The sequence below is a fragment of the Cicer arietinum genome, chromosome 8 (assembly GCF_000331145.2).
Source record: "Cicer arietinum cultivar CDC Frontier isolate Library 1 chromosome 8, Cicar.CDCFrontier_v2.0, whole genome shotgun sequence".
Taxonomy (NCBI): domain Eukaryota; kingdom Viridiplantae; phylum Streptophyta; class Magnoliopsida; order Fabales; family Fabaceae; genus Cicer; species Cicer arietinum.
The window spans coordinates 2,216,609-2,231,255 of record NC_021167.2 but is presented as its reverse complement, the minus strand read 5'-3'; the positions used below and the strand labels follow the sequence as shown (position 1 = coordinate 2,231,255).

The window sequence follows — 14,647 nt, the reverse complement described above, 5'->3', positions numbered from 1 at the left end:
TTTTTTTTTTCCGATTTAGTCCTTTATTCCTAACAATATCAAATAAAGTATGAAAATATGAGTTTATTTGAAGATTTGCGTTACGAATTTGATGAAATTTGTATTATATTGAAGAATATAATTAATTTTATGAGTTTTGATTGAATTTTTTTTTGAATTTTTGTATAAAAAAGGATATCATTGTTGAAATTTTAAAACATAAAATATCAAATTGTCACTTAAAATTAAAATAAAGGACCAAGTCGGGAAAAAAAAGATAAATGACTAAAACGTTACCTGAAATTAAGTTAAAGGACCACGAATGTAATTTAGCCATTTAAAAATAATATATATTATAATTAATATAATAAAATAATTATTATATAATAATAAAATTAAAAAAATATATAGAGATAAGATTATAAGTTTTAATATTTTAATAAAATATTAAGTATATTCAATATATATGTATATAAAATTTAAAAATTACAATAATATTATTTGCGGGGTGGATTCGGGTGCGGATGCGAGGTGAATATATCACTACCCCAAATTCGTTTCCGCCTTCGAATTTTAATTTCAGAAAAAATATGCACTCGCACCCAATTAAAGCGGGTTTTCCTGTTCAAATTAAGCGGGTCCGAATGGGTACTCACGAGTGCGGGTTATGTTGTCATCCCTAAGTCTAGGAGAACGCGAGAGGAACAATGAGTCAAAATGTCTAATGATCACAATAGCTTTTGACGGTGCATTTTCATCAAAATCTTAAGGCGATGAATATATGGGTCATATATCTCTCTCTTATACAGGGTCGTCTTAAATAATTTGGAGGCTTTGTTCTAATATTAAAAATTGGGCTCATAATAAAGAAAAACACTATAAGCTAAAATTATGTAGAAGAATGCAACTTTTGGAAATCGATATGAGAACCGCATACATGAAAACATTGCATTATGTTACTGGATCACTGCAAGACATTTAATAATTTATAAACATTAACGGTATATAACTAATACTTTGTAGGTGATCCAGTGTGTAATTCAAATAATAGTCATGGTGTAATTATTAAATTATCATCTCATTTGAAAACATCGTATAAAAACTAGAATTTAATTTATATATATAGTATATGTAAAAAAATATATTATCACGATCATAATCCTAAAATAGAAAGAAGTGTCGCTTTAATCCTAACTATTCCTAAAGTTATGCAATTGATTAGTTGTAATTTATTAATAATGTAAAATATTTTATACAAAAAGTGTATAGAAATCAAACTCAAGATATATTTGAGTCAAAATTTGGATCAAATTCATGTTGCTTATATTTTTAAGTGTAAGGAGCACTTTCTTCTCATTTGATTATTATTTGTATTTTTAATTCTTCTATTTTTTGTGTAAATAAATTTTGATTAAATAGAACTCGTAGTCCTTTAACTTAATTTCAGTTAACGTTTTAGTCATTTTTTTTTTCTTTTTAATTTGATCTTTTATTTTAATTTTAAGTGACAATTTGTTCTTTTATGTTTTAAAATATCAACAATATTATCCTTTTTTTTTCTTTCAAAAATTCAAAAAATACATAAAAAATTTCAAACAAAACCCATAATATTAATTATATTAATTATATTTTTGTGAATTTTTTGAATTTTTGTAAAAACAAGGATCAAATCGGAAAGAAAAAAAAAGATAAACGGCTAAAACGTTAACTGAAATTATGTTAAGGAACCACATGTGCTATTTAGCCATAAATTTTTATATTTATAAGTGTAAGTAGTACTTTTCGTCTCATTTGATTATTATTTGTGTTTTTAATACTCCTATTTTTTGTGTAAATAAGTTTTTGTATCAATAGGTGACCGAAAACACGTGGTTGTAGATATTGAGCGAGTTTATAATTTAAAAATAATAATTTGTTTTTTATTTGTTTGTCTTAGTAAAAACTATGTTTTTAAAAAATTATTTTTTTAGAAACTATTAAAAATAGTTTAGTATTTAAGTAATTTTTAGAGACAAGTTCTACAGTACAATAAAAAACATAATGCATATTGGTATTATGAATTTTTTTATCAATAATTTTCTTTAATTTGTTTACATATGCATTGTTATAGTATTTGTTAAAATTTACTAAATTAAGAGTTTTGGTACATAGACGACATTTCATTCAACTATTGATAATTTAATTTTATAGTACAAAAACATATTAATTTTTTAATGTACCGTAGAAATTTCTATTTTTTGATTATTTTCAAATTTTTATTTTTGTAAAAAGTTGTAACAAACAGATGGAAATTATCAAAAGCGATTATTTTATGACAAAAGTTTGTAAGCAAAAATTTATTAATGAGTAAAAACCATATATTATTAATGAGTAAAAACCAAAACCATATATTATTAATGAGTAAAAACCATATATTATTGATGAGTAAAAACCATATATTATTAATGAGAAAAAAACATATATTATAAGCAAAAATTTCAAAATATAAAATAAGTCAGAAAGTCATTTGCAGAGGTTCCAAGATAACTAAACTAATAATAAACAATTAATTCATATATGTCTATTAGCACACCACTCATTATATATTTCTATCATTTACAAACACTATAATCTTATTTTAAAGTATTGGAAAGTCAACTAAAGTATCTCTCCAATTTGAGTCAATTATGATTTTAATTTCTGTTTTTGAACCTCATAAATTTTCAACACATCTTTGAAAAAAGTATTTCGTGAAACAATAGAACAATCATCATTCAAATACTTCTGGTATTTTCACGATTAACTTTATGGTAAAAAAAATTCCTTTTCAATTTCCTTCAAAATGATACTTATTAATAATCCAAATTGATGACACAAGACATCAACACAGTAAAAATTAAATTATAAAAATATGAAATGATATTGACAAAAATTGAATTGTGAAAGTGAGATGATGAAAAAGTGAACATAAAGATGGGACATGTTGTTATATTTGCTAGGTTTTTTTTTCTTCTTAATCAGAATCAAAATGAATAATGTGTTGCATTGGGTTAATGGTAGTAAAAACTAAATGGTTGAATCAGTATTTGGCCTTTTTTTTTGTGGGACTAATTTTACTATTTAATTTTTTAAAAATTTAATTATATGGATTGAAGAAGGATAACTGAGTTTATTCAATTCAAATTCAAAAGTCCTAAAAATATTTTCGAATGAATAACATATTTATTTGAATTAGATTAAAAAATTCTAAAAATATTTGAGTTGAAGTTATTCATTCAGAGTATGTATTTTATTGAGTTGACCTATTTAGAGTATGTATTTTAAGGAGATATTTATTTTAAATAAATAAATGTAACCGTTGGATTTCGAAGAGAATAATAACGGCTACTTACCAAAAACTATCCGTTAGCTTTAGCCTGATTTTCGCAACTCATAAAAAACCTTCACTTCCTTTCAATTTTCAAATCTCATTCAATTCACTCTCTAGATTCTTCTCAATTTTCCTTTCTCAATCTGTGTTTCTTTCTCTTCACATTCCTTTTTCACATCTCACAGAATCAAAAAGGGTAAGTAAGCTTCTTCTCATGTTTCTATTATTGCAAAAAATCAAAATTTCTCTTCTCTCACAACTTTGAACGCTAATCTTCTTCATTTTTCCTTCAAATTTATATTATTTTTTTATCTACGCAGGGAATCCCTCTATACCCAATTGATAAAAAATGAATGATCTAATGACAAAATCATTCACCAGCTACGTAGATCTAAAAAAAGCAGCTATGAAAGATGAAGTTGATTTAGAAGCTGGTATTCCAAAAGAAGGTGTTAATGTTGAATTAACATCTTCAATAACCCATTTGGAAACCGATATGAATTTGTTCTTAGAAGAGGCAGAGAAAGTAAGAACAGAAATGGGTCAAATTCGCGATATCCTAACAAAGCTTGAACAATCAAATGAAGAGAGCAAGTCACTTCACAAAACGGAAGCTTTGAAATCATTGAGGGAAAGAATTAACACTGATATTGTAACTGTTTTGAAGAAAGCAAGGTGTATGAGGACTCAATTGGAAGAAATGGATCGTGCTAATGATGCTAATAGAAGACTCTCTGGACTTAAAGATGGTACACCAGCAATTTATAGAACTAGAATTGCTGTTACTAATGGGTTGCGTAAGAAGCTCAAGGAGATTATGATGGAGTTTCAGGTACCCTTGTTAATTTCTCTTTTGCTTTTTTCTTTGGATTCAAATTTATCACTTTCCTTTACTTTATGTCTAAATTAGATTATATTATATGTGTTTTTTTTTTAGTTTCCTTGAAATTATACTCTTTACTTAATTTTTCAATTTTTATATCTTAACACTTGACAAAAATTATGTACGAGGTTTTTAGCAACCAAAAACACCATATTATTAAATTAAGTTATAGACACTAAAAAAGAAACAAGGTCAGTTTCAAATATCATATTCTCAAGTTTCTTGATCAAGTGATTTTGTTATTATAATATTTGAACTTTTAAGGTTTCAAATATAATTTAGTCTATGTTTGTTTTGCAGTGAGATCCACATAATCACTTTATTTTTTTACTATAATGTTTAAAGTTTTAAATATATTTTAATACATGCTTGGTTTTGCAGTGACACTAATTTTATGCACTATGGTTTATGATTTTTCGCATTTCATATTCATTTAAATTTTATTCAATTTGAAATTTTGCACGGAACACTTGACAAGAATAATGTGTGATTTAGAACTAAAAACACATAAATTTGTTTTAGTATGTTGTATCCTCTAACATGTAAAAATGAATTTATGAAACCTTGTTTACAGGGACTGAGACAGAGAATGATGAGTGAATACAAAGAGACAGTAGGGAGAAGGTATTATACAGTGACAGGTGAACATCCAGATGAAGAAGTAATTGAGAAGATAATATCAAATGGAGATGATGAAGGGTTTTTAGGAAAGGCAATACAAGAACATGGAAGAGGGAAAGTACTAGAAACTGTGGTGGAGATACAAGACAGACATGATACAGCAAAAGAGATTGAGAAGAGTTTGTTGGAACTCCATCAAGTGTTTTTGGATATGGCTGTTATGGTTGAAGCACAAGGTGAGAAAATGGATGATATTGAACATCATGTTCTTCATGCTTCTCATTATGTTAAAGATGGGACTAAGAATCTTCATAGTGCTAAACAATATCAGAGAAGTGGAAGAAAATGGATGTGCATTGGGATTATACTTTTGCTTATTCTTATTCTCATCATTGTTATTCCCATTGCCACCAGTTTCAGCACTTCTTAAACAATATCATGTTCTTTCTAGTTTTCGCATCTTTGTTGAGTTGTGTACACGACTTATCGTCGTTTGAATTGCCTTATGTTTTCATATATTTCTTCATAAGTTTTTTGATGATGCAATTCATCTTGTGATCATGTAAGCTATTTACCAATTAGAAATATAATTGTTCTATATCTTGGTCTTAATTACAAAAGTGAAATAGTATGTACATAATTTTATTATATTTGTTCCCTCTCACCCACACCACCTTTACACGATTGTAACATTTTCAAAGGATTTACAAGAAAAGAAAATTCGTTCCTTGATGAGGAGCCAAATATGTAAAGGAAATGTATAAATCTTAGATTAGATAAATGCAGTCATGGAGGGTTTCAATCCTCTATTTTCCACAAAAGCGCGTTTGGTATTTAGAATGTAGAAAGGTTTTAGTCAACAAATTACCAATCAATATGTGATTTTAGAATTTATTGGATTACTTTATTTCAACATATGAAATACTTTGAAAATATAAATAAATACCGATTACAAAATATTTTTTATCTATTCAATTTTTATACACATTTACAATCATTTTAAATTCACTTAGAGAATAGAATAAATAAGTGTGAAATATGATTTATCATTTATATAAATGATTCCTCACTCTGTTATTTGATAATGAATACCCAAAACAAACCATTACTATTTTGAACTATTAAAATTTATTACTAGTAGTTTTATTACAGTTCATGCTTATCCATCTCATTTACAACTTTCTCCGTCCAAGATTTGATTGCCTATTGCTTTTTGCTTTCAAAGTTTGAAATTTTGTTGGTTCTTTATCCATACAACGAAATTAGCATAATAAAATGCAAGTGATTTGTTAACTAACCACAACCAACCCTTTAATCACCAAGGCACTGAAATGCTAACAATAATACAGTAGTACTCTCTAATACACTCTTGCTAACAATAATACAGTAGTACTCTCTAATCCACTCTTTCAACACTTACATTATTCTACTGATATGGCTGCCAACAAGTTCATATGAGACATCATCATATTTCTTCAGTGAGATATATTTTAAAATAGTAGGATTTATTTGAATTTCAATAAATAAGTAAGAGTGCATTAAAAAAGAGTATATAAAATAGCAGCGTGTTTGCCAACACTTTTCTAATAGGAATATCATTTTTGTATATACTCTTCTTCAATACACAATAATAATTCCCAATATTACACAAACACACAATATTATTTTTGTATATACAACATGCATTACAATAAAGAGAATCAACCCCACAAGATCAAATATAGACTTCATACAAGAGAGACTTTTCATCAGTTAAGGGAAGAAAACATAGAAAATACATTTGAACAAGTACATGGCCACTTAGGTGAAGATTTAAGGAGTTTCGGCAGTTCGATGGTTTGAGGCAAAGCGATTAACCAAAGCGAGTGCATTGCTGGTGACTTGAGCAACATTGACAACCTTGTCCTTGATGGCAGCCTTAACATTTTCATTCATGAAAAGATCAGTAAAGCCATCAAGACAACTGTCATCATCGGTAAGGGCAGCGCTAACCCAAGTTTGCACGTTGCTCATGTGCCACCTGAAGTCCTCTCCAACAGCATGACCGATATTGCCTAGCTCCGTTACCGATTTGCTGAGTCTGTCCAAACTGTCAGCCATGTTTTCTATGCAGTCTTGCATGGCTCTGTACTCCCTTTGCTTGATGCCCCTTGATTTTGACATCGTATTCACAAATGATGCACTCAACTGTGTCCTGGATATGCTCACTGATATAGCAGTTATGGCTAGTTGTTGATCACTTTGGCCGATCGCGCTTGCATACCCCGTGAGACATTGAACGCATAAAGCAGGGTAACTAGTAGCCTCACATGAGGACCTGATGAACTCTGTTGGGGTTATAGAGGATTCTGTGGTTCCAACCATGTAACTGACAAGGCTCATGATGAGGACCAGTAAAGAAACCTTTGCTCTGGCTGCCATGTCTATGAAGGACTCAGACTTTCACTGTGTAGTGTATATTCTGCTAGTATAGATCTGCTATATATAGGGATTACAAAGGACTGTAGGAAGTGGAAAACATTTATTATTGTATATATGTGCATAGATTGCTACCGTATTCCACTTTCTTTTTAAAAGGAAAATATAGCAAGTTAGCTTTAAATTTGTTAATATTCTTTTGAAGATATATAACTTCTTTTATGACACGATTTAAACTTTAAAGAGAGAACGTTTGTTGACATGTATTAAATAGTAACTTAGTGGTTAGGCTCAAGTACTTAATTAACTTCAGTTACTGTCTCAATTGAGAGTACCCAAGCTTGACCTTTGACCAACCAAAAATTTTAAGCTTAAATTTGTTAATATAATATTCTCAAAGTTGTGACAGGTTAACATAGACTACTTCATTCATATAAACAAGAACTCAGATGACATGCCTTTTGCACCACAGCCACTGTTGGTAACTTTAGCTAAAGCAGTCCACTTATAAACTCTCCCGCATTAATTTGACATGCATCTTCTTCTTCGGCAGATTCTCTTATTATTAAATTTATTAGTAACATCAGATGATTAAGTTATAATCAAATAAATAAAGAGATCATTACATAATTTAGGACCTAACATTATCTTAGGTAGTATTTTTCTCTCCTAAACCTTTCACGGAAATGGATTATATAAGAAGATCTGGTCACATCTTATTCTCTTTCCAGGTCGGGAAACCTAAAATCTCGTTCTCCTTATGGAATTTGCAATGAGTATGGTGTAAAATAATGGGTCTTGAAATGCCTGAATGCGAGAGATCATATAACTAATCTGAATGAATAATTCATGTATGGAATTCTAAGTGAATAAGAACTTAAGAAGACTCATATGGCCAGCAGAGTGTGAATATTTACTTAAAACAATATGAAACTTAAATTACAACAAAACAGCTGAAGTGACTGACAAAATGACTTCGAAGCTATAATTTTTTAGGACCAATTTGTACGAGCTCACTTTTAAGACCAAAACAACTCAAGTGATTACTTTTAAATACCGAATTACTATATTACTATATTATATTAACTCAATAAATTTTGACATTCTATCTAATTGTAACCTAAATTACAAGTTTCCATTTGTCAATGTTAACCCATTAACTGCAACTGAGTACAATTGGTCATCCTTCCAGCTTGTGCAGGGAACATTTAAGTCATGAAAAATAAGACAAATTGAAATTACTTAAAAACAGAACCAAACACTTAATCAACAGAATGTGTACACTGATTTTACAAACAACTTTTACCAGCTTTCCAACTAAAGACAGATCAATACATCATTCACATTTCAAAATTTACAACTCATTTGCTATGATATCACAGTGAAAAAAATCTCCTACAGGCCTGTGACATCTCAGTTCTATAGTACTGTATATAGCTTATAGCTTATTTGATACAAATATCAACAGCAAAGATTTTCAAAAATGTAAATAACAAAGTAAGAAATAAATCATACTATATGAGCTAAACTGTTATGTATTTGAGAACAGCACCACGGAGCTTCTCCATGTATTCCGCAGCTTGCTTCTGCGACAAGGAATACAAACACTAATCTCAGTGTTGCTTATAAAGTATGTGCATCACAAGTTTGTCAGTTATGGTTCAAGCATAAATCATGTTCCTATAATCCTAGGTCAGTTAATGGAATCTGTCGGTTCAAAACTTCTGTTTTTCTAGTCTCCGCAGCATGAATATGTTTCATGCTGCCTTACGTATTTTCATGCTGTAAAGACTCGAAAAAGTTTTTCTAGCAAGACACGTAACGAGTGGAAGGTTACAACCATATGATGCTGAAATTATTTTGTTTCAAGATTGACAATTCCACACACAGATTAGAATGGAGTGGAATAAGTTAGTACCATTAAAAACTTCTGTTATGATATGGAAGTTATTTCATAATAGATTACCAATAAAGGTTAACTTGTTAAGAAGAGGTGTTATCTTGAACACAATGTCATTGTGTGTGGGAGGGTGCGGAAACGTTGAAAGTGCTTGGCATATCTTTTTTAGATGCCCAATTTTCTATATGGCTTGGGAGGAGGTGCTTTGGGAGGTTCGGTTATTTCTTTGGCTCTACCGGAAGGCGGCATAGAACACTTACAACAATTTGAGGGGCTGGTTCCGGTTGGTAAAAAGAAACGTCGTAAGGTGGCTTTGATATGGTTTACTAGTATTCAGTGGTTTTTTTTCTCAACAAGACTTAGATTGGAGAAAAATTGCGGAGGAAATCAAGACTTTATCTTGGTAAATATTACGTTTTAGATCTAACTACTTCAAATTTTCGCTGCAACAATGAATGATGAATCCATTGGGTTGCCTTGGCTTTTTGGTATGAATATCTTGTTGTTATTATCATCTACTGTTATTTGTTTCGGTCTAGTTTTGTTGGAGGCTCGTTATGGTGTTATTCTGGTATCAGCACAGTTCCAGTACCTTGATATGTTGGTTAGCTTCACCTCTGTGATGTGTGGTATATCTTTATAGGCGTACAATTTGGGTGGTTTTAATTGTTTGAACACAAATATATGGGAGAGGTATATTATAATATGCAGCTCGCAGATTGATACACACAGGGAGGAATTTTTTGTTGCTAAATTGAGGATTGGAATATGATGCTAACTTGACATGGCAGTACTATGCTGTTAGGCTTTTTGCATAATCTTTAGCATATCTTATGGTTGGATTTGTGCTTTATTAATGATAATAATTTTGCTGATCCAAAAAAAAAAATCCACACAAATTCTGCTAATCAGATGAAAAAAACATTCAGTTGATATTACCTGGTTGGCCCCGTGCGCAGTTGCTATGTTTTCATCGAGAAGGGTCAACAAAGATCGATTAATCTCGTTGCTTTCAACCATCTCCAGCAACTGCATTAAAAATAAATTAAACCTAGTTTAACAAAAACAAAACTACAAAACCAATAACACAAATTCAAAAGAACTGTGAACATTGACATACAGTTGCTTTGACATCCTTTGATGTCAAGATTTTGGCTAGACTTGTCTTGGCTTTAATGAGCTCAGTTTGCATCTTATCATAGGCTTCTGCATAAAAGCAGATGGGAGCAATCGAACAAGGAGTCAGCTTGCATTATAGTACTAGTTTTTAAACAACTATTTATTTCCCATTCAGATTGACCGATTGAGTAAATGTAAATCACAAATTCAGTCTTTGAAATAGTAGGGCATCGACAATTTAGTCCTTCAAACTATTAACGTTCAAAATAGTCCATTATATGGCAAATCTTTAATCATGAGCCTTTTCGATTCAGTCAACTAAGCCCTTGAAATTGTTTGGCATGGATTAGTGTGATTGACAATTTTCAAATTCATAGTTCATTTTGAAACATTGTTAACATAATACCCGGGACCAAGTTAGCAATGCCATACAATTTCGGGACTAAATAGTGATTCAATATATTCGGATTCTATTTTCACAAACCTGTTCCTTCTTGTATGGCTCTCTCTAGAGCCTCCAGCTCAATGAGTCTATCCTCCATGGCCTGCATAAACCACCATTGTAAAATTTCCCAAACACTAGCACGTTTAGTTCAACCGAAATATAACCAACAGAAAAAATCAGGGACCTGTGTTTTGTTAACAGCAAACCGAAGCTGTCCTAACTCGGATTTTAATTGCGAAAAGAATTCCTTATTTAACCTGCAGAACAACAGAATATATTATAGAAGATGATTTATTTCTATTACTAACTAAAGCATCCACTATCTCGATGAGAGAGATATGAATAAATGCAAAAGCAGAACTATAAATAGAATCCTTTGCACTGGAAAAATACTTACTGTGGTCTCATTCTTGCAATCTCATATTCAATCTCTTGAGCTTCAGTGTCAAGGAAGTATTCTATGAGTCCTTCTGGAGTATCAGGAACATCACGAGACTAAGCAAATGAAAAATAACAAATTAAAGCAAGGAATCATTGTAAAATATTAATTAAACTATCAATTTAGTCCTTAAATATCATTCTCTCTCCAATTTTAGTCTCTAAAGTTTATGAAAATAATAAGTTGTTATTAAACTATCAAATATGTAAAGTAAATAAGGAAAGAAGCATTTGAGTGAGAAAATGAAGTTACTTGGCGAAGGGCTCGACGGCGCTCTTTTTCTTCACGGACTTGGCGTTCAAAGGCTTCGCGGGCATCCGCATCTTTTTCGAGCCGTCTACGAAACTCAAGCCTAGCGAGGTGGCCGCTTTTGGGTGGGCCCAACACACCTTCGGGGTCCTACATCAATTAACCAACGAATTATTGCAACTACAAGAAGAACACGAAAGTAGTTACTTTAGTTTAGTTACCCATCCAATGCACACAATTGTGGGTTTGCGTCGGCTCAATTTGCTTCTAGCTCTATAACCACCATTCACACTTGTTGTGGCTAAGCCAAAGTTAAGCGTAGCCATTTAAGTCGAAGGAAATGAACGACCAAGCCACACTCAACTATCTTCGTTCAAGTTCAGTGAGATGATGCGTTATCCGTTATAGTGTATCTTTCAATTCCAATTTGGAATATCGCCATTATGCCAAGGGTATACATGTAATTCACTTTGATCCTTAGTAGTTACTGGATCTTATCTTTTGTTGGGCTTCCCAAATGGGCCAGCCCATTTAGTTGCGAGCCCGTCATGTATTTCATCGTCTGAGCTCCGAGCTGTTACCTCCAGTCCATCCCTACCCTGCATTTTGCCAACTACACCCCTACATTTTTAGAAAAAATGTATCTAAAATACCTCAACTATAAATTATTTTAAAACTTAACGGTATGATATTATTAATTTAAATATTCATTAACTCAATTAAAATTCAGGAACTCCGTTATAAATTATTAACAAATTTACGGTTCCAGTTACACATTTTTTTTCTTCAAATTTCTATTTTAAACTTAGTAGTTAAACCTTTTTTTTAAAAAAATTCAACCTTTCATAAATTTTATGAAAATTTGTGCAAGTGTTTTTAAAATATAACATAATAGTTAATGGAATAGCTCTGTGCATGATTTTTTTTTTTATAATTAATTAAATTCAACCTCCAATATATACAAATGTTATTATTGAGTCATATATATAGTTGATGCCTACCTTGATTGTTCAATTCTATTATTAAATATTCGGAGTCTTCGCTATTATTTGAAGGAGGGATATTGCTGTTATTTTTTTAAAACAGATAATAATTCAATTTAGTAATGATGTTATTGAACTTGAGTTCCCATTTAATTTTATTTATTAAAACTAAAAGAGTTTACGGATTAAGGTTAGATTTCTTAGTATTACTAGATGAAACGGATGATAAAAAAATCACTATAACCACCAAGTTAGCTCACACCCTATAGAAATCCATCTACAATTATGTTTGTATCTTGATAACTACTTATATATGAAACGAATACTAAATTATTCGTATTTTGTTTGATTTTGACTAAAGTATTTATTTATACTAGTTAAATATAGTTCACTAATCAACATAAATTTGATCTAATGGAATTAGATGGACGCCCACAACATCACCAATCAAAACAATTATTTTAGTAAGTTTATATGGTATATTCACGGGATGAATCAGATAATTATTTGTTGATCTTCGTATTTAAAAAATATTATTTTATAAAAAAAACATATTTTTATTATTTATAAATATTACACTATTTTTGTATTTATATTTTATCATAAAAATATTTGATATTTATTATTATAAATAATAAAAAAAATTAAAAATTGTTATTTCGTGATACTTTTAGTAAATAATATTTAATTGTATAAATAATAAAAAAATAATTTTTTAAAAAAGAGTTTTACATTAACTATTAATTTAAAAATTGAATGTACAAATTAACTTATATACAGTACAAATTCTCATTATTTTTTGGTTGACAAAATAATCTCACTCTTTCTCTCAATATTTTGAATCTAAATAAGTAAATGAAAATCATTTTTTTTCTCGGTGCCAAAACATATCGTAACATTAATTTCATCAATTTTTCTTTGTTTTTTATTACAACTATGTGTGAATGGACCGCTAAATTTCAGCAATAATCAATAATTTTCTAGAACTCAATCAGTCAAGACAAGTAGCCAACCATGCAGCATGATCATGTTTGTTTACAATAGATTCACATTTCATAACACATATCACAATAACCCCTGTCTCGTAATTATTTTATTTTATGCACACCATGAATTCTTTTCCATATTATCCTTCACTTTATGGCTCTAATTCCTAGCTAGTTTCAACTTTATTCTTCTCTCATTAATCGCGATGACACGTTTTATCGAACCATTGTTGAGCCAGCCAAAAGAATAAATTAAACATGCGCCTAATAATTATGCAATTCATTTGACAATGAAATAAATTATCCTTAATTTTTTTTGATACAAATATTATCTTCAATTTTGATGCTTACCTATGGGAATTAATTTATAATATCCTCCCTGTCTATCCAACAACTAGCCAAAAATAAAGAAGTTGATCATTAACAAGTTGGCGAATTGGTGTTGGAAAATTAAAAACACATAATGCTCCAATTATATGGTTGTCCTTGTTTGGTACGCACGTCAAAAACAGTCGCTTATCATTTCATTTGAACTAATCAATGCTTCAATATCGGTAGCTATGTCTATATAGGTGATCAAAGGTCAACATCCATTTTTGTAGCTAATTGTTAGACAGCAAATGGGATTAATATATATAATGGAGTCCTCTTAATAAAGTATTAGGTTTTTTAGTTGGTCTTTTAGGCTTTTTTTATCATAAGAGATTAATTAGTCATGTAACCTACGTGTAATATTCATTTTATTAAAGAGCGGATGATTGGTTAATTTCAGTAGTAACTCTTCTCATACTACACTTTATAATTTATTTAGACAATTATATATATTTTTTCAATCTAACTGTCTAATTGATAATTCTTAATGAATAAATTAAATTTATAAAATTTTAAAAATATACTTGTATTCAATATTATAAATTGCAAATAAAATGTTGACTTAAGATCTTATATATACAAGTATTCAATCTATATAATTTTTTATATGTATGATTGTTAAAATAATATAAAAATATAAGACGACTTGATTGATGAAATTTAATTAATTTATGTGTACAATAAATTATGAGTTAGACAATAAATTATGAGTTAGAGTAAGTGTGACAAAAATTATTTCTAAAATCAACTAATACCTTTGAAAATTAAATACAATGTATTAGTTTCGACATGAAGAAATCTTAGAAGATCAAAACCAAAAATAAAAAAAGGGATATATTAATAAGATTTTTTTTAATCATTCGATTCTCATGAATGAAACTCTAGTAGTGAATAGTTTGATAAT

At 29.7% G+C, this 14,647-nt stretch overlaps 3 protein-coding genes across 3 annotated transcripts; 1 reads left to right on the top strand and 2 right to left on the bottom strand.

Moving 5' to 3' along the window:
• Positions 1-3,365: 3,365 nt before the first annotated feature.
• LOC101493798 (syntaxin-related protein KNOLLE) lies at positions 3,366-5,444 on the top strand. Its single transcript, XM_004511600.4, has 3 exons — positions 3,366-3,524; positions 3,649-4,160; positions 4,786-5,444. Exons 2-3 carry the CDS (start codon positions 3,678-3,680, stop codon positions 5,260-5,262), a joined length of 960 nt encoding a protein of 319 aa, XP_004511657.1. The 5' UTR covers positions 3,366-3,524; positions 3,649-3,677; the 3' UTR covers positions 5,263-5,444.
• A 1,052-nt stretch (positions 5,445-6,496) lies between these two features.
• On the bottom strand, positions 6,497-7,350 carry LOC101493479 (21 kDa protein). The gene has a single exon (XM_004511599.4). The coding sequence runs from the start codon at positions 7,251-7,253 to the stop codon at positions 6,645-6,647; it is 609 nt and encodes a 202-aa protein (XP_004511656.1). The 5' UTR covers positions 7,254-7,350; the 3' UTR covers positions 6,497-6,644.
• A 1,138-nt stretch (positions 7,351-8,488) lies between these two features.
• On the bottom strand, positions 8,489-11,831 carry LOC101492820 (uncharacterized). The gene is made up of 8 exons (XM_004511597.4): positions 11,624-11,831; positions 11,406-11,552; positions 11,112-11,209; positions 10,899-10,971; positions 10,754-10,814; positions 10,271-10,356; positions 10,090-10,179; positions 8,489-8,836 (listed from the first exon to the last, which is right to left on the bottom strand). The coding sequence occupies exons 1-8, from the start codon at positions 11,726-11,728 to the stop codon at positions 8,774-8,776; spliced, it is 723 nt and encodes a 240-aa protein (XP_004511654.1). The 5' UTR covers positions 11,729-11,831; the 3' UTR covers positions 8,489-8,773.
• Between the last annotated feature and the right edge of the window lie 2,816 nt (positions 11,832-14,647).